Source organism: Schistocerca serialis, chromosome 7 (genome assembly GCF_023864345.2).
Source record: "Schistocerca serialis cubense isolate TAMUIC-IGC-003099 chromosome 7, iqSchSeri2.2, whole genome shotgun sequence".
Lineage (NCBI taxonomy): Eukaryota > Metazoa > Arthropoda > Insecta > Orthoptera > Acrididae > Schistocerca > Schistocerca serialis.
Window position 1 is genome coordinate 489,408,918 of NC_064644.1, and position 18,502 is coordinate 489,427,419.

The 18,502-nt window shown below is 41.6% G+C and overlaps 1 protein-coding gene across 1 annotated transcript in view; it reads left to right on the top strand.

Annotated features, from left to right (window-relative positions):
- LOC126412047 (tetratricopeptide repeat protein 5-like) overlaps positions 1-18,502 on the top strand; it is a 140,949-nt gene that overhangs the window by 110,090 nt on the left and 12,357 nt on the right. The window contains exon 6 of the mRNA XM_050081426.1: positions 13,571-13,756. Coding sequence (XP_049937383.1) covers positions 13,571-13,756 — 186 coding nt within the window. The remainder of the gene's footprint in view (positions 1-13,570; positions 13,757-18,502) is intronic.

An 18,502-nucleotide genomic window follows, 5' to 3' on the forward strand; every position in this document is an offset into this window, starting at 1 on the left:
TGGCCAGCAAGATCTCCGGATCTGTCCCCCATTGAGCATGTTTGGGATGGAGCGTCGTCTCACGCGGTCTGCACGTCCAGCACGAACGCTGGTCCAACTGAGGCGCCAGGTGGAAATGGCATGGCAAGCCGTTCCACAGGACTACATCCAGCATCTCTACGATCGTCTCCATGGGAGAATAGCAGCCTGCATTGCTGCGAAAGGTGGATATACACTGTACTAGTGCCGACATTGTGCATGCTCTGTTGCCTGTGTCTATGTGCCTGTGGTTCTGTCAGTGTGATCATGTGATGTATCTGACCCCAGGAATGTGTCAATAAAGTTTCCCCTTCCTGGGACAATGAATTCACAGTGTTCTTATTTCAATTTCCAGGAGTGTACTTGACATGTACTCCTTAACTTACAAGAATTGTTCAAATACATTTACATTGGCTAACACACTGTGGCGGTTAGTCTCAAAATGTTGCAGTTTTGTGCTGGCTGTTAAAATAAAATTTTTGGACACTAACACTGTGACAGTTACTAAACCATAAACAAGGAGACAAACCAACGAAGAACCATGCGAAACCTTCAAACCTTTTAACCAGCTTTCAGCTGGACAGTGAAAGATACATAACCTAGTGTATTACCTTCTGTCCTTGGCTCATAGCAGGTTGCGTCAGGATCCTGCCACATCAGACCAATTACACTTGCTGACTGTAACAGCCACTGATGCTTCCTATCTGTCGCTTTGCACACCAGTCTCCAGTTGCAAGTGTGTTGTACTTCAAAACATTGGACTCATCAGCTCGTCACTCGCACGTGCAACTGCTTCCACTGCCCTATGCCAAGCAATTAGGGCTCACGCGACTCACAGATCTTGTCACCACAGCCTGTTTCTTAGCCAACACCAGCAAACTTTCCTGATGTCCATCAACACTAGTGACATGTTGACAGATAAGCATCAAGCTCCCCCTCCTAAGGTTGAACACCCAGGGACATGGGTAAGGAAATGGCAGGGAATACTAGAGAAACAGAAACACAGCTTTGATTGACTCCTTGACTGGCCCATTTCAGCTGGATCAGATGCATCTGTTTATGGTTCTGGGAACAGATGTGCTCCACCAAAAAACTTACTGGCTTCAAGTTTACGATGCACTGGTAAGGACCCACATACCTTGGCAGCATTTTATCGGTAATCCCATGTATCCCTTTACTCTGTCCCCAGACACTCCTCATAAACCTCATGAACACTCGGTCTCCTATTTTCATAGTTGTGTCATGTTATCCTCGATTATAGAGCTATGCCTGCTGCCTGCGAACACACATGGTGTTACACCATGCAGCTTCCCACCCGATTGTCAAGTTATCAGGATTCACCTGCTCTGTAGAAGATAGCTCAATAATCACAAATCATAGGTGAACATCAGTCAGACTGGGGTGCTCTTGCGAGCCTCATGGCAAGTTGTGTTAAAGGCCAGATTCAACCACTCTAAGAAAGTATCCTCTTTTCTCTGCGAGTTAGCGTGGTAAATTATGAGCGCCACCTTTAAATTACGGTTAATATGCTTGGTGAACCCATGAACCATGGACCTTGCCGTTGGTGGGGAGGCTTGCGTGCTTCAGCGATACAGATAGCCGTATCGTAGGTGCAACCACAACGGAGGGGTATCTGTTGAGAGGCCAGACAAACGTGTGGTTCCTGAAGAGGGGCAGCAGCCTTTTCAGTAGTTGCAAGGGCAACAGTCTGGATGATTGACTGATCTGGCCTTGTAACAATAACCAAAACGGCCTTGCTGTGCTGGTACTGCGAACGGCTGAAAGCAAGGGGAAACTACAGCCGTAATTTTTCCCGAGGGCATGCAGCTTTACTGTATGATTACATGATGATGGCGTCCTCTTGGGTAAAATATTCCGGAGGTAAAATAGTCCCCCATTCGGATCTCCGGGCGGGGACTACTCAAGAGGATGTCGTTATCAGGAAAAAGAAAACTGGCGTTCTACGGATCAGAGCGTGGAATGTCAGATCCCTTAATCGGGCAGGTAGGTTAGAAAATTTAAAAAGGGAAATGGATAGGTTGAAGTTAGATATAGTGGGAATTAGTGAAGTTCGGTGGCAGGAGGAACAAGACTTCTGGTCAGGTGACTACAGGGTTATAAACACAAAATCAAATAGGGGTAATGCAGGAGTAGGTTTAATAATGAATAGGAAAATAGGAATGCGGGTAAGCTACTACAAACAGCATAGTGAACGCATTATTGTGGCCAAGATAGATACGAAGCCCACGCCTACTACAGTAGTACAAGTTTATATGCCAACTAGCTCTGCAGATGACGAAGAAATTGAAGAAATGTATGATGAAATAAAAGAAATTATTCAGATTGTGAAGGGAGACGAAAATTTAATAGTCATGGGTGACTGGAATTCGAGTGTAGGAAAAGGGAGAGAAGGAAACATAGTAGGTGAATATGGATTGGGGGACAGAAATGAAAGAGGAAGCCGCCTGGTCGAATTTTGCACAGAGCACAACATAATCATAACTAACACTTGGTTTAAGAATCATGAAAGAAGGTTGTATACATGGAAGAACCCTGGAGATACTAAAAGGTATCAGATAGATTATATAATGGTAAGACAGAGATTTAGGAACCAGGTTTTAAATTGTAAGACATTTCCAGGGGCAGATGTCGACTCTGACCACAATCTATTGGTTATGACCTGTAGATTAAAACTGAAGAAACTGCAAAAAGGTGGGAATTTAAGGAGATGGGACCTGGATAAACTAAAAGAACCAGAGGTTGTACAGAGATTCAGGGAGAGCATAAGGGAGCAATTGACAGGGATGGGGGAAATAAATACAGTAGAAGAAGAGTGGGTAGCTTTGAGGGATGAAGTAGTGAAGGCAGCAGAGGATCAAGTAGGTAAAAAGACGAGGGCTAGTAGAAATCCTTGGGTAACAGAAGAAATATTGAATTTACTTGATGAAAGGAGAAAATATAAAAATGCAGTAAGTGAAACAGGCAAAAAGGAATACAAACGTCTCAAAAATGAGATCGACAGGAAGTGCAAAATGGCTAAGCAGGGATGGCTAGAGGACAAATGTAAGGATGTAGAGGCCTATCTCACTAGGGGTAAGATAGATACCGCCTATAGGAAAATTAAAGAGACCTTCGGAGATAAGAGAACGACTTGTATGAATATCAAGAGCTCAGATGGAAACCCAGTTCTAAGCAAAGAAGGGAAAGCAGAAAGGTGGAAGGAGTATATAGAGGGTCTATACAAGGGCGATGTACTTGAGGACAATATTATGGAAATGGAAGAGGATGTAGATGAAGATGAAATGGGAGATATGATACTGCGTGAAGAGTTTGACAGAGCACTGAAAGACCTGAGTCGAAACAAGGCCCCCGGAGTAGACAATATTCCATTGGAACTACTGACGGCCGTGGGAGAGCCAGTCCTGACAAAACTCTACCATCTGGTGAGCAAGATGTATGAAACAGGCGAAATACCCTCAGACTTCAAGAAGAATATAATAATTCCAATCCCAAAGAAAGCAGGTGTTGACAGATGTGAAAATTACCGAACTATCAGTTTAATAAGTCACAGCTGCAAAATACTAACACGAATTCTTTACAGACGAATGGAAAAACTAGTAGAAGCCAACCTCGGGGAAGATCAGTTTGGATTCCGTAGAAACACTGGAACACGTGAGGCAATACTGACCTTACGACTTATCTTAGAAGAAAGATTAAGGAAAGGCAAACCTACGTTTCTAGCATTTGTAGACTTAGAGAAAGCTTTTGACAATGTTGACTGGAATACTCTCTTTAAAATTCTAAAGGTGGCAGGGGTAAAATACAGGGAGCGAAAGGCTATTTACAATTTGTACAGAAACCAGATGGCAGTTATAAGAGTCGAGGGACATGAAAGGGAAGCAGTGGTTGGGAAGGGAGTAAGACAGGGTTGTAGTCTGTCCCCGATGTTGTTCAATCTGTATATTGAGCAAGCAGTAAAGGAAACAAAAGAAAAATTCGGAGTAGGTATTAAAATTCATGGAGAAGAAATAAAAACTTTGAGGTTCGCCGATGACATTGTAATTCTGTCAGAGACAGCAAAGGACTTGGAAGAGCAGTTGAATGGAATGGACAGTGTCTTGAAAGGAGGATATAAGATGAACATCAACAAAAGCAAAACAAGGATAATGGAATGTAGTCTAATTAAGTCGGGTGATGCTGAGGGAATTAGATTAGGAAATGAGGCACTTAAAGTAGTAAAGGAGTTTTGCTATTTGGGAAGCAAAATAACTGATGATGGTCGAAGTAGAGAGGATATAAAATGTCGGCTGGCAATGGCAAGGAAAGCGTTTCTGAAGAAGAGAAATTTGTTAACATCCAGTATTGATTTAAGTGTCAGGAAGTCATTTCTGAAAGTATTCGTATGGAGTGTAGCCATGTATGGAAGTGAAACATGGATGATAAATAGTTTGGACAAGAAGAGAATAGAAGCTTTCGAAATGTGGTGCTACAGAAGAATGCTGAAGATTAGATGGGTAGATCACATAACTAATGAGGAAGTATTGAATAGGATAGGGGAGAAGAGAAGTTTGTGGCACAACTTGACCAGAAGAAGGGATCGGTTGGTAGGACATGTTCTGAGGCATGAAGGGATCACAAATTTAGTATTGGAGGGCAGCGTGGAGGGTAAAAATCGTAGAGGGAGACCAAGAGATGAATACACTAAGCAGATTCAGAAGGATGTAGGTTGCAGTAGGTACTGGGAGATGAAAAAGCTTGCACAGGATAGAGTAGCATGGAGAGCTGCATCAAACCAGTCTCAGGACTGAAGACAACAACAACAACATGCTTGGTGATGGATGTTTGGGAATAATAAGGTGTCATCATCATGTGTTGAATGCCTCTGCTAAAACAGAATCCCTTAAACTCGTGTGATTTGAAGGCTGTCGCATTATCACTGACTGTCTGCTGCGATGGACCAAAACTCGCAAACATGGATCCCAAATGATTAGTTGAGATTCCTGCTGTGGTGCCCTGGCTCAGTACTAACCATACAATGTGAGTAAATGCATCGACCACCACAAACACGGAAAGGTTTCATCTTCAGTGCATGGACCTAAATAATCAATGAAAATTTTATCGAGGGGACGGAATTCCCAGGTTGACTGTAAAAATCCTTTTTTCATGTTATCAGGCTTCCTCTATTTACAATCTTCACATTGCCCTACCAACTTTTGAATGTCATGTTTCATTCCTCTCCAGGTGACCTGTTTGCTTATCTTAGTGAAGGTTTTGTTAATATTAAAGCCCCCCTCCCATCCCCCCCCCCCCCCCCCCCGTCCCCCCGTCCCCCACACACACAAGGATTTGTGGAAATAGGTGAACATGGCTGGGATTAGACTACTGGGTAAACAGATCTTCTTTTTGCTGTTCTGCTTTGTTCTACAACAGAGAATTCCTCTCTCCATGGCATAGCATTTGTCACAGCTGCCTCCTTTAAGCTCTGTGCAAAGCCTGTGCAACTCAGGATCTTTATGATGTTCAGACTCTCCTCCTCATTGTTACTTGCTATAGGCCTAGCGTATGCTCTGTGTTTTCCATATCACTAATTTGAAATATACTACTCAAAACATTGGCAATCGTGTTTCCACCTCCCCCAATATGAGCTACCAAAATGGCTTTCACTCCAGGAGCTTGTGTCCTAGCTTACCAGTTGTAAGGTACTTCCATCTTTTCACCATGTGTGGAAAATTGGTATCAAATGGTAGCAGAGTGTTGTTTTGATCCACTGACCTCTGCGTTATGAGCCAAGGATGCTTCCACTCTGTCACTTTGCGCACCAGATCCCAATCGACAGCGTGTTGTACTCCAAAACAGTGGGTCCATCAGCTTATCACTCGCACACACGACTGCTTCGACTGTCCATTACCAGTCAACTAATGCTCGCCACTCATAGACCGTATCACCACAGCCTGTTTCCAAGCTGGCATGGGTAAACTTCTCTGATGCACGTCAATACTAGCTATGTATCCACAGACATGCATCAATCAGTGAAGTCAAAAAAAGATCTGTCATGGTATTCTAAAGTAAAAATAAAGAAGTTAAGAAATTCCATATTTAACTGGTGTTAATGGAAACAATAAAAAGAGGATCAAATGCAGTTAGCAAATTTACATGTAAAACCCCAGGACTTGATTATTCAACATCAAAAAGTTAAATCATCATCATCATCATTTAAGACTGATTATGCCTTTCAGCATTCAGTCTGGAGCATAATACCCCTTAGAAAATTCCTCCATGATCCCTATTCAGTGCTAACATTGGTGCCTCTTCTGATGTTAAACCTATTACTTCAAAATCATTCTTAACCAAATCCAGGTACCTGCTCCTTGGCCTACCCCAACTCCTCCTACCCTCTACTGCTGAACCCATGAGTCTCTTGGGTAACCTTGCTTCTCCCATGCGTGTAACATGACCCCCCACTAAGCCTGTTTGCCCTGACTGCTACATCTATAGAGGTCATTCCCAGTTTTTCTTTGATTTCCTCATTGCGGACACCCTCCTGCCATTGTTCCCATCTACTAGTACCTGCAATCATCCTAGCTACTTTCATATCTGTAACCTCAACCTTATTGATAAGGTAACCTGAACCACCCAGCTTTCGCTCCCATACAACAAAGTTGGTCGAAAGATTGAACAGTGCACAGATAACTTAGTCTTGGTACAGACTTCCTTCTTGCAGAAGAGAGTATATCGTAGCTGAGCACTCACTGCATTAGCTTTGCTACACCTCGCTTCCAGTTCTTTCACTATGTTGCCATCCTGTGAGAATATGCATCCTAAGTACTTGAAACCATCCACCTGTTCTAACTTTATTCCTCCTATTTGGCACTCAATCCGTTTATATCTCTTTCCCACTGACATTACTTTAGTTTTGGAGATGCTAATCTTCGTACCATAGTCCTTACATTTCTGATCTAGTTCTGAAATATTACTTTGCAAACTTTCAATCAAATCCGCCATCACAACTAAGTCATCTGCATATGCGAGACTGCTTATTTTGTGTTCACATATCTTAATATAACCCAGCCAGATCTGTATTTTTCAACATATGATACATAAATAATATGAACAACAGTGGAGACAGGTTGCAGCCTTGTCTTACCCCTGAAACTACTCTGAACCATGAACTCAATTTACCGTCCTTGGCCCAAAGTCTCCAACCTGTTTCCAAAGTCTTCCCAAGATTTCTTCTTGGATGCTGCAGTCATCTGTTTGGCTTTGTTTCTTTCTTCAACATAGCTTTCTGTGTCTACCTGAGTTCTAGTATGTAGCCATTTTTGATACGCCTTCTTTTTCCTTTTACAAGCTGCCTTGACTGTGTCATTTCACCAAGCTGTTTGCTTTATCCTACGTTTACACACTACTGTCCCAAGACATTCTTTAGCGGCTTCTAGTACTGTGTCACTGTACCTTGTCCATTCTTTTTCCAATGACTGTAATTGACTACATTCAACTAACTGGTACCTTTCTGAGATCACTGTTATGTACTTGGCCTGATTTCCTTACCCTGAAGTTTCTCCACTCTTATCCTCCTACATATGGATCTGACCTTCTGCACTTTCAGCCTCACAATACCAATTTCACTGCAGATTAAATAGTGGTCAGTGTCATCAAAGAATCCCCTGAATACACGTGTGTCCTTCACAGCCTTCCTGAATTCCTGATCTGTTATTATATAGTTAATGACAGATCTGGTTCCCCTGCCTTCCCAAGTATACTGGTGAATGTTCTTAAAAAAGGAGTTTGTGATTACTAAGCCCATACTGGCACAGAAATCCAATAGTTGTTTCCCGCTCCTGTTGGCCTCCATATCCTCTCCAAATTTACCCACAACCTTTTCATACCCTTCTGTTCGATTTCCAATCCTGGCATTAAAATCACCCATGAGCAGAACACTGTCCTTGTCCTTTACTCTAACAACTACATCACTGAGTGCGTCATAAAAACTATCCATCTTATCTTGACCTGTCCCTTCACAATGCGAATATGCTGACACAATCCTAATTTTCTTGCTAGACACTGTCAAATCTATCCACATCAGTCGTTCGTTTACATACCTTATTACAACTACGCTGGGTTCCATTTCTTTCCTGATGTAAAGCTATTCCTGCTTTGACTCCTGACAGGTAGACCTTGTATTCTCCCACTTCCTCTTCTTTCTCACCCCTTACCCGAATGTCACTAATAGCTAAAACGTCCAACCCCATCTTACTTGCAGCCTCTGCTAGCTCTACCTTCTTCCCAGAGTAGCCCCCATTGATATTAATAGCTTCCCATCTCGTTACCATTTGTTTGCCGAGTCGTATCTTAGGAATTCCTAGTTTGTCAGTTAGAGGTGAGACTCTGTCACCTCCAAAGGTCCTTGGCATTTTGCTTTGATTGTTGCCAGCATCATATTTAAAGTACCAGGGAAGCAGGTTGCTAGCCTTACTTGCCCCGGGTCCCATTGAGTTTTACCCCTAATGGTTGAGGGACTGACCTTAATTTCTGCTAATGTAAAATAATGATTATTACTACTTGGAACTACCAGAGGATTACACTATGAGTGGCAAGCAGCGAATGGATGCTTGGGGGTTTTCCAATGGGTGGGGTCAGTTAACAAGAGAATATTGGTTTACTAACACACAAAAATGAGTATTTGTTTGTTTGTTCTCCTTGTATGTGCTGCTGACTATTCATCCATTAACAACGAAACATTAGTGAGCTGATGAACATATGCTTGCAAGGATTTCTGTAGGGGCATGAACCACCTACTGTGATTATGGGCAGGGTTTAAAAGGGTGTGATGTAGAAGCTTAACCGAAGAACATCTGAAGTGTGATGTAGAAGCTTAACCGAAGAACATCTGAAGCAGTTCCAATCAAATTTTGGATATACATAACTTATTAATTGTATAACAATAATGGAAATTCCTGGCCAGAACAATATGTAAAGTAAGGGAAGCAAACCAGTCTCTACAGCACACTGATGTGTGGAGTATAGAAACATGTAACAGAAAACAGTAATGACACTAGCTTTCAAGCTCTGTTCTTTTTCTAGTAAAAGTACACACATTTACACACACAACCACACAGACACTCCAATGTACAACCCTGATTATTGATCATTGAAAGCAGATACTTGTGGTGGAAGGGGATAGGGAAGGACATACAAGGCAAGGAGGCAGTAGTAGCATAAAGTGAGGCAGGACTTTCAATAGTTGACTCACAAGATGAAAAGAATAGAACATGTAAGACATGTAGAGGGGTAGAGGAAAGGTAAGTACAGGATTTGGGGTGGTGGGAGGGGGAGGAAGGAGGAGATGAAGAGGGAGACATGTAGCAGAGAAAGCAAGGAAGAGTGCATGGAGAAAAGGGGGGGGGAGAGAAGAGGAGACAGGGGGGGGGGGAAGAGAGAGAGAGAGAGAGAGAGAGAGAGAGAGAGAGAGAGAGAGAGAGAGCATGCATTGGGGGGGGGGGGGGGCAAGTAGTGGTGGGAGATCTGGATGCTATAAGATCTGGATGGGGAAGGAGTGGTGTGACCAGAACATAAGGGAAAAGCTAAAGTGAGGCAGTGGGACATAGGTCAGTGGAGGTTTATGCCAGTGGGATTTCAAGATATTCTGGAGAGAGCATTCCCATCTGCCTGAATCAGAGAAACTTACACTGGAAGGGAGGATCAAAGTGGCCCACACAGTGAAGCAGCTGTTAAAGTCATTTGTGTTGTGATGCACAGCATGTTCGGCTACTGGATGGTCGAGTTAGTGGTTTGCCACAGTTTGGCGGTGGCTGTTCTTGTGATTTGAGAGTTGGTTACTTATCATACCCACACAGAATGCTGAAAGTAATCACAGCATAGCTGACATATAACATGGCTCCAGTCACAGATGGTACTGCCTTTTATTGGATAGGAAATGCTGGTGACTGGACCGCAGTAGGAGGTGGCGGGTGGTTGTGCGGTACAGCTCGTGCACTTGAGGCAACTACAAGGGGATGGCTCATGAGGTAAAACCTTGCAAGCAGGGTTGGAATCTGGATGGACAAGTATAGCCTGTAGGTTGAGTGGGCAGTGGAACACTGCCTTGCCTGATATGCTTAGGATTTTGGGTAGCATATCCCTCATCTCATGCACACAGAGATGTAGTTGAAGCAGTGGTGAAGGATGTGGTTGAAGCTGTGGTGAAGGATGTGGTTGAGCTTTTCAAGGCCAGGATGATATTGAATGATCAGAAGCGTGCTGATCAGTGGCTAGTTCACAGGTTTACTGGTGTCATAGGAGGCAGTGGCACAGAAGATATGTTTATGGATCAGAGGGATAGGATATTGCTTGCCAATAAAGGCTCAGGTATTGTTACTGATATATTTTGACAACTCCTGGTATCCACTACATGTGGGACGTGCACATATGGTGAAGCTGTAAGGGAAGAGACTTTTTGACATATAATAGGTGCCAACTGCCAAAGTGTAGGTACTGCTGAAGGTTGGTGCACATGATATGAACAGACATATTTATGGAGCCATCTGGGAGGTGGAGATCAACATCTAGGAAGGTAGCTTTCATTGAGTTGAGAAAGAACAGGTGAAGTCTATTTGGGAGTAAGTGTTGAAGTTATGGAGGAAAGAGCAAAAGTTGTCCTTGCCATGTATCCAGATCATGAAATTGTCATCAATGAGTCTGAAGCAGAAAAGGGGTTTTAGGTGTTGACTGGATAGAAAGGACTCCTCCAGACGGCCTATACACTATTTGGCATACTGGTGCCAAGGAAGTGCCCATGGCAATACCACACATTTCTTTATAGATTTGGCCCTCAAAAGTGAAATAATTATAGGTCAGGATGTGGTTGGCTAGAAGGATTAGGTAAGAGGTGGTGTTTTTGATATCATAATGCTGTTGAGTTAGGTAGTGTTCCATGACAACAAATGGTTATGGGATATGTTGGTGTACAAGGACATCACATCCGTAGTGACTGACAAGGAATCTTGTAGTAACTGGACAGGCACTGTGGAAGGCAATGGAGGAACTGAGCAGTGTCTTGAATATAGGATGAAGATGATGAACAATAGTTTGGAAGTGTTAGTCTACAAAATGGAGGTTCATTCTGTGGGAGCATTGTACCCAGCCACACTGAGATGACCAGCAGGGAGACCTATGGGGTTGGGTTTGTGGAGTAGGTAAAATGCAGGTATATATGGAGGATGGGGGGGATTTGGGGGGGGGGGGGGGGAGTTGCTGGTTTGATGATGCAGCTGCCATGCTGTAAATAAATACATAACTATACAATTTTACAAAACTGTTATTTAAATGTGTGTGTTAATAAAGTTGTAATTGAAAATTACTAGTTCACATATGTTTGAGTATGAAAGCTGTATAATAAACTCAGATATGTCAAACATAATTACAATTTTCGTTGGTGTGCATTTTCAGTATGTATATTTGCCAATTATGTTCTGTTAACAGTTGCATTTTTTGATTAATCTTGAATAACACTTTAATTTTACAATGAATATGATTTCTAACATTTTCACAGAATCTTGTTTAAATATTTAACAGTTTACAGTAATTGCTTTTGAAATATACAATTTGAATGTACTATTAAACATAATCATTATTTTATCAATTTTCCATAAAGGAGAATTCATATAACAAACTTAAAATAATAACACACATTCATGTTTGGTAGCATTTATACTTTCTTAAGAGATTAAATAATGAAGTATATTTCGAGTATTACACTAGTTTGTTGCATTACACCACCTACTGAACTTCTGCTGGGACTTTTGGGCAAATGCATCAAATCCTTCCATTCTTCAAGCTGTCTGTCAAAATTTGACATACAGCAGTGTCATCTGCTGCAGCCAATGGCTAAGTGGCAACTTCCATTTGACATCTGCCTGTTGCTGTCATCTTGTAACAGTGTAAATAATAGATGTCTTAACTCTTAGCTTCTGTATTTTCTGTACATTTCTACACAGTCATTGTTAAGTTGCCAAATATTAGTAAGTGAAGATTTGTGGGGATGCAGCTTGACACATAACAGTAGCTAAGAGCTTTTCATATAATATTCCACAAGGACTGTTCTGCTCAAAAATTCTGAGCACTTAAATTATGTCTTTAGTTTCCAAGCATCGATTATTTGACATTAACATATTTGTGGACTTCAGTTTGTGTTACAAACTGATAGCCTAATGGACCAAATAAAAGTTCGTGATAAGTAAGTGCTATTAGAACAATTACAATATGTTTGCTGTCATCCTAAAATAAGAAATTGTTCTTGCCATGAAGTGATGAAGAATCCATTAACAATACAACAAACTTTTTCTGCAGTGAAATGCAACAAGGATAGCTGATGAGCCGAAACCTTATGACCACTGCCCACCACGAGATTGAATGTTCGTTTGACTTAAGTAACTTTGACGAAGGGCAAATCGATGTGGCCTGGTGCCTGGGGACAAGCATCTTGGGAACTGCAAAGCATGCATGAAAAATTGTTGAAGAATGGTGAAACCGCAAGTAGATGACAAGGTGTTGGACATCCATGTGTTGGTGCAGAAGGTTGAACTCCTGCCCGCTCTGTAAAGCGGGATAGGTGGCGACCCATGTGTTTTGAAGCACATATTTTGGTGCACATTTTTAAACATTGGCCTCTGCAGCAGATGACCCCTATGTGTTACCACATTCACCCATTACATCATCAGTTATGACTGCAGTGGGAAAGGAATCATCAAGATTGGACCGTGACACAATGGAAACATCTCACCTGGCGGGACATGTCACATTTCTCATTACACTGTGTCAAGGGTCATGTCCACATATGCTGTCAACTGGGCGAACGGCTACTCAAAACAGGTGCTTTACTGCGGACCCAGGGTGGGAGCAGTGTTGTGCTATGTGGGGATAGCTACCTGGGCTTCCATGGGATGTTTAGTAGTAATCAAAGGGACCATGACGAGTGTAGATTACGTGAACAGGATTACTGAACAACTGCATCTCTTCACGGTCATCATCTTCCCCGATTACTATGGCAGTTTCCTGCAGGATAACTGTAAATTTGTGAAGGTGATAATCATGCTACAGTGGTTTGAGGGGGATGATAGTGAACTCACATTGATGTCTTGCCCACCAGATTTGCCTTGCATGAACCCAGTGAAACACATCAGGGATGATATTGGGCTCCAGCTCCACACCCAAAAACACCGGGCTATAATTTACAGGAATCACGTAAGCTACACTTAGACATCTGGTACAAATATCCCCAGAAACCTACTGAGGATGTGTCGAAACTGTGATGTGTGGAATCATTGCTGCATTGCATTCAAAAGGTTGGGCTGAAATAGTATTCAGCAGGTGTACAAATCTTTTGGCTCATCAGTGTATTTCCACTTATATCATTGTACTTCGATGTTTTGAGAGATACTGATTGACAAAGAAAATGGATAGCATAGTTTAAGAAGACATTTAAAAATATTTAAAGAATGTAGTAAAAGTAAATATCTGATGTACCTCTTTAATTACATATTACTTCATTTCACAGGCATATAAATATGAAGAAGAATATAATTTGGCCTTGGAATCATTCTCTAAAGCACAATCTTTAGAGCCCACCTGGGATGACCCTAGACTGAAAGAAAGACAACTGTTAAAATATTTGGAGAATGTCCAAGATTTAGTAAAACATAAAGGGAAGCTGAAGGGCAAGAAATACTCACAATTAGTGCAAGTAAGTGTCAGAAGATTCTAAGGAGACAAAATACGTGAAGAATTAATCTGTGATGTTTGTCTTAAAGTTTTCCTGCTGAAATGATTGCTGAAATTACTGAAACATTGTTCTTCACATTCAGTCAGTCAGAATACATCAGTATCTCAGTATACATTTTCTTATGGACTGAAATATGCTGTTTTTAGGCATCAGGAGCCACCAGTCAGTCTCATTGCTTGCCTCCTCCTCAGAGACAGCTGAGAAGATTTTGTACATGAGAACAGTAAACCACCTATCCCAAAATGGAATGTGTAGTGTCAAGGTTGGGTCAAACAGGCCTGTCTAAAGCACATGCAGTTTTTCATTTCATGAATGATTTTAAAGAAAATTTAAATGCCAAAATAGTGCCAACTGGTATGGTTTGTGACATGTCAAAAGCATTTTGTGTGCAGTTCACATTATTGTGGTAAAAAACTCAAATATTAGTATATTAGAGATCTTGCTGGTTACTGATTGTCACCCTGTCCAACTAATAGGATGCAGAGTGTCACATGAAGAAGTGCCGTGAGTGTGCACGGCAAAATTGTATTGTCAGAATGAGTAATAAGTACTGAAGGTGTTCCCGAGGGATAAATACACTCTAAGGTCATAACTCCCAGATGTCGGTCCATGCGGTAGGCAGCAGTCAGCCTGGTATCCCTCCAGTGTTTGGTGCCTCTTCAGACATGTCTTTGGCCTACAATCACATTGACTGGAAAAAAATTGTCTTGGTGATGAGTCCCACTTCAAACTAAGCCCTGATGACCAGTGAAGACATGTCTGGAGATGCCCCTGACTACAGTGGGATACCAACCTATCACCCATGGGTAATGGTCTGGGGTGCCATTTCATTACATAGGAGGGTCCCTTTGGTTGTCACCTGCATCACCCTTACAGCACAGTGGTACGGCAGCAATATTATATGCCCCATTTTGTTGCCCTTCTTGGCAAGCCATCCTGGGCTTATGTTTCAGCAAGATAATGCCTGCCAGTAAACAGTGAGAGTTTCTACTATTTGTCTTCATGCTTGCCAAACCCCACCTTGGACAGCCAGGTTGGAAGATTTCTCCCCAACTGAGAATGTTTGGAATATTATTGGCAAGCCCTCCAAACAGCTTGGGATTTTGATGATCTAATGAGCCAGTTGGGCAGAATTTGACATGATATTCTTCAGGAGGATATCCAACAACTCTCTCAATCAGAGCCAAACCAAATAACTACTTGCATAAGGGCCATAGGTGGACCAACTTGTTATTGACTTGATCAATTGAAGCTCTTTCTCTTGAATAAATCATCCAGTATTTCTGAAATTGTTTACATTTGTTTACCTGTACACATATGTCACATCTAATGATACCTGTTCCATTTGATAATTCCTTTGTGATGTGTCATTCTTTTTGACTTAGAGTGTATTTCGTCAACATCTGTTTTTGTTATATATAAATGATCTTCGATCATATGTCTGAGAAGCAAAAATAGTTTGCTGATGACACAAGTACTATAATCAAACCTAATGGAGAATCTTCAACACTTGAAAAAGGAAATAAAATTTTCTTCAAAATGAATAACTGGTTCCCTGAAAATGGACTGTCACTGGATTTAGATAAAATGCAATATATTAAATTTTTTGGCTCTGGTGGTCTAGTGGGAGGAGCACTAGAGTCCATTCCTGGAGATCCCAAGTTCAATCCAGATAGCAGTGGGGATTTTTCCTCATTCCAGCCCCTCCAGCAAGACCTCAGGTTAAGTCGGCCTGCTATCGAGTGAGGACCGGAGATCTTTCCAGGGGGTAAAAGGCAGTGAGGACGATGGGTTTGCTACCCTACCTCTCCTAGTGCTGTGATGAAGAAAGGCTGAGCTCCGCCTACGAGTGGGTCAATACCCCAGTTACGGGCCTGTGCCACAGACGTAAACAAACTTTTATAATATGTTTTGAGCTGTACATGACCTGACCACACCATTGTAAAAAATGCTTGAGGATAAATCAATGAATGAAACAAAATATACTAAATTCTTGTTGTTGTTGTTGTTGTTGTTGTTGTTGTTGTGGTGGTCTTCAGTCCTGAGACTGGTTTGATGCAGCTCTCCATGCTACTCTGTCCTGTGCAAGCTTCTTCATCTCCCAGTACCTACTGCAACCTACATCCTTCTGAATCTGCTTAGTGTATTCATCTCTTGGTCTCCCTCTACGATTTTTACCCTCCACACTGCCCTCCAATACTAAATTGGTGATCCCTTGATGCCTCAAAACATGTCCTACCAACCGATCCCTTCTTCTAGTCAAGTTGTGCCACAAACTTCTCTTCTCCCCAATCCTATTCAATATCTCCTCATTAGTTACGTGATCTACCCACCTTATCTTCAGCATTCTTCTGTAGCACCACATTTCGAAAGCTTCTATTCTCTTCTTGTCCAAACTAGTTATCGTCCATGTTTCACTTCCATACATGGCTACACTCCATACAAATACTTTCAGAAACGACTTCCTGACACTTAAATCTATACTCGATGTTAACAAATTTCTCTTCTTCAGAAACGATTTCCTTGCCATTGCCAGTCTACATTTTATATCCTCTCTACTTCGACCATCATCAGTTATTTTACTCCCTAAATAGCAAAACTCCTTTAGTACTTTAAGTGTCTCATTTCCTAATCTAATTCCCTCAGCATCACCCGATTTAATTTGACTACATTCCATAATCCTCGTTTTGCTTTTGTTGATGTTCATCTTATATCCTCCTTTCAAGACACTGTCCATTCCATTCAACTGCTCTTCCAAGTCCTTTGCTGTCTCTGACAGAATTACAATGTCATCGGCGAACCTCAAAGTTTTTATTTCTTCTCCATGAATTTTAATACCTACTCCGAATTTTTCTTTTGTTTCCTTTACTGCTTGCTCAATATACAGATTGAATAACATCGGGGAGAGGCTACAACCCTGTCTCACTCCTTTCCCAACCACTGCTTCCCTTTCATGCCCCTCGACTCTTATAACTGCCATCTGGTTTCTGTACAAATTGTAAATAGCCTTTCGCTCCCTGTATTTTACTCCTGCCACCTTCAGAATTTGAAAGAGAGTATTCCAGTTAACATTGTCAAAAGCTTTCTCTAAGTCTACAAATGCTAGAAACGTAGGTTTGCCTTTTCTTAATCTTTCTTCTAAGATAAGTCGTAAGGTTAGTATTGCCTCACGTGTTCCAACATTTCTACGGAATCCAAACTGATCTTCCCCGAGGTCCGCTTCTACCAGTTTTTCCATTCGTCTGTAAAGAATTCGCATTAGTATTTTGCAGCTGTGACTTATTAAACTGATAGTTCGGTAATTTTCACATCTGTCAACACCTGCTTTCTTTGGGATTGGAATTACTATATTCTTCTTGAAGTCTGAGGGTATTTCGCCTGTCTCATACATCTTGCTCACCAGATGGTAGAGTTTTGTCATGACTGGCTCTCCCAATGCTACCAGTAGTTCTAATGGAATGTTGTCTACTCCCGGGGCCTTGTTTCGACTCAGGTCTTTCAGTGTTCTGTCAAACTCTTCACTCAGTATCATATCTCCCATTTCATCTTCATCTACATCCTCTTCCATTTCCATAATATTGTCCTCAAGTACATCGCCCTTGTATAAACCCTCTATATACTCCTTCCACCTTTCTGCCTTCCCTTCTTTGCTTAGAACTGGGTTGCCATCTGAGCTCTTGATATTCATACAAGTGGTTCTCTTCTCTCCAAAGGTCTCTTTAATTTTCCTGTAGGCAGTATCTATCTTACCCCTAGTGAGACAAGCCTCTACATCCTTACATTTGTCCTCTAGCCATCCCTGCTTAGCCATTTTCCACTTCCTGTCGATCTCATTTTTGAGACGTTTGTATTCCTTTTTGCCTGCTTCATTCACTGCATTTTTATATTTTCTCCTTTCATCAATTAAATTCAATATTTCTTCTGTTACCCAAGGATTTCTATTAGACCTCGTCTTTTTACCTACTTGATCGTCTGCTGCCTTCACTACTTCATCCCTCAGAGCTACCCATTCTTCTTCTACTGTATTTCTTTCCCCCATTCCTGTCAATTGTTCCCTTATGCTCTCCCTGAAACTCTCTACAACCTCTGGTTCTTTCAGTTTATCCAGGTCCCATCTCATTAAATTCCCACCTTTCTTCAGTTTCTTCAGTTTCAATCTGCAGTTCATAACCAATAGATTGTGGTCAGAATCCACATCTGCCCCTGGAAATGTCTTACAATTTAAAACCTGGTTCCTAAATCTCTGTCTTACCATTATATAATCTATCTAATACCTTTTAGTATCTCCAGGATTCTTCCAGGTATACAACCTTCTTTCATGATTCTTGAACCAAGTGTTAGCTATGATTAAGTTATGCTCTGTGCAAAATTCTACAAGGCGGCTTCCTCTTTCATTTCTTCCCCCCAATCCATATTCACCTACTATGTTTCCTTCACTCCCTTTTCCTACTGACGAATTCCAGTCACCCATGACTATTAAATTTTCGTCTCCCATCACTACCTGAATAATTTCTTTTATCTCGTCATACACTTCATCAATTTCCTCATCATCTGCAGAGCTAGTTGGCATATAAACTTGTACTACTGTAGTAGGCATGGGCTTTGTGTCTATCTTGGCCACAATAATGTGTTCACTATGCTGTTTGTAGTAGCTAACCCGCACTCCTGTTTTTTTATTCATTATTAAACCTACCCCTGCATTACCTC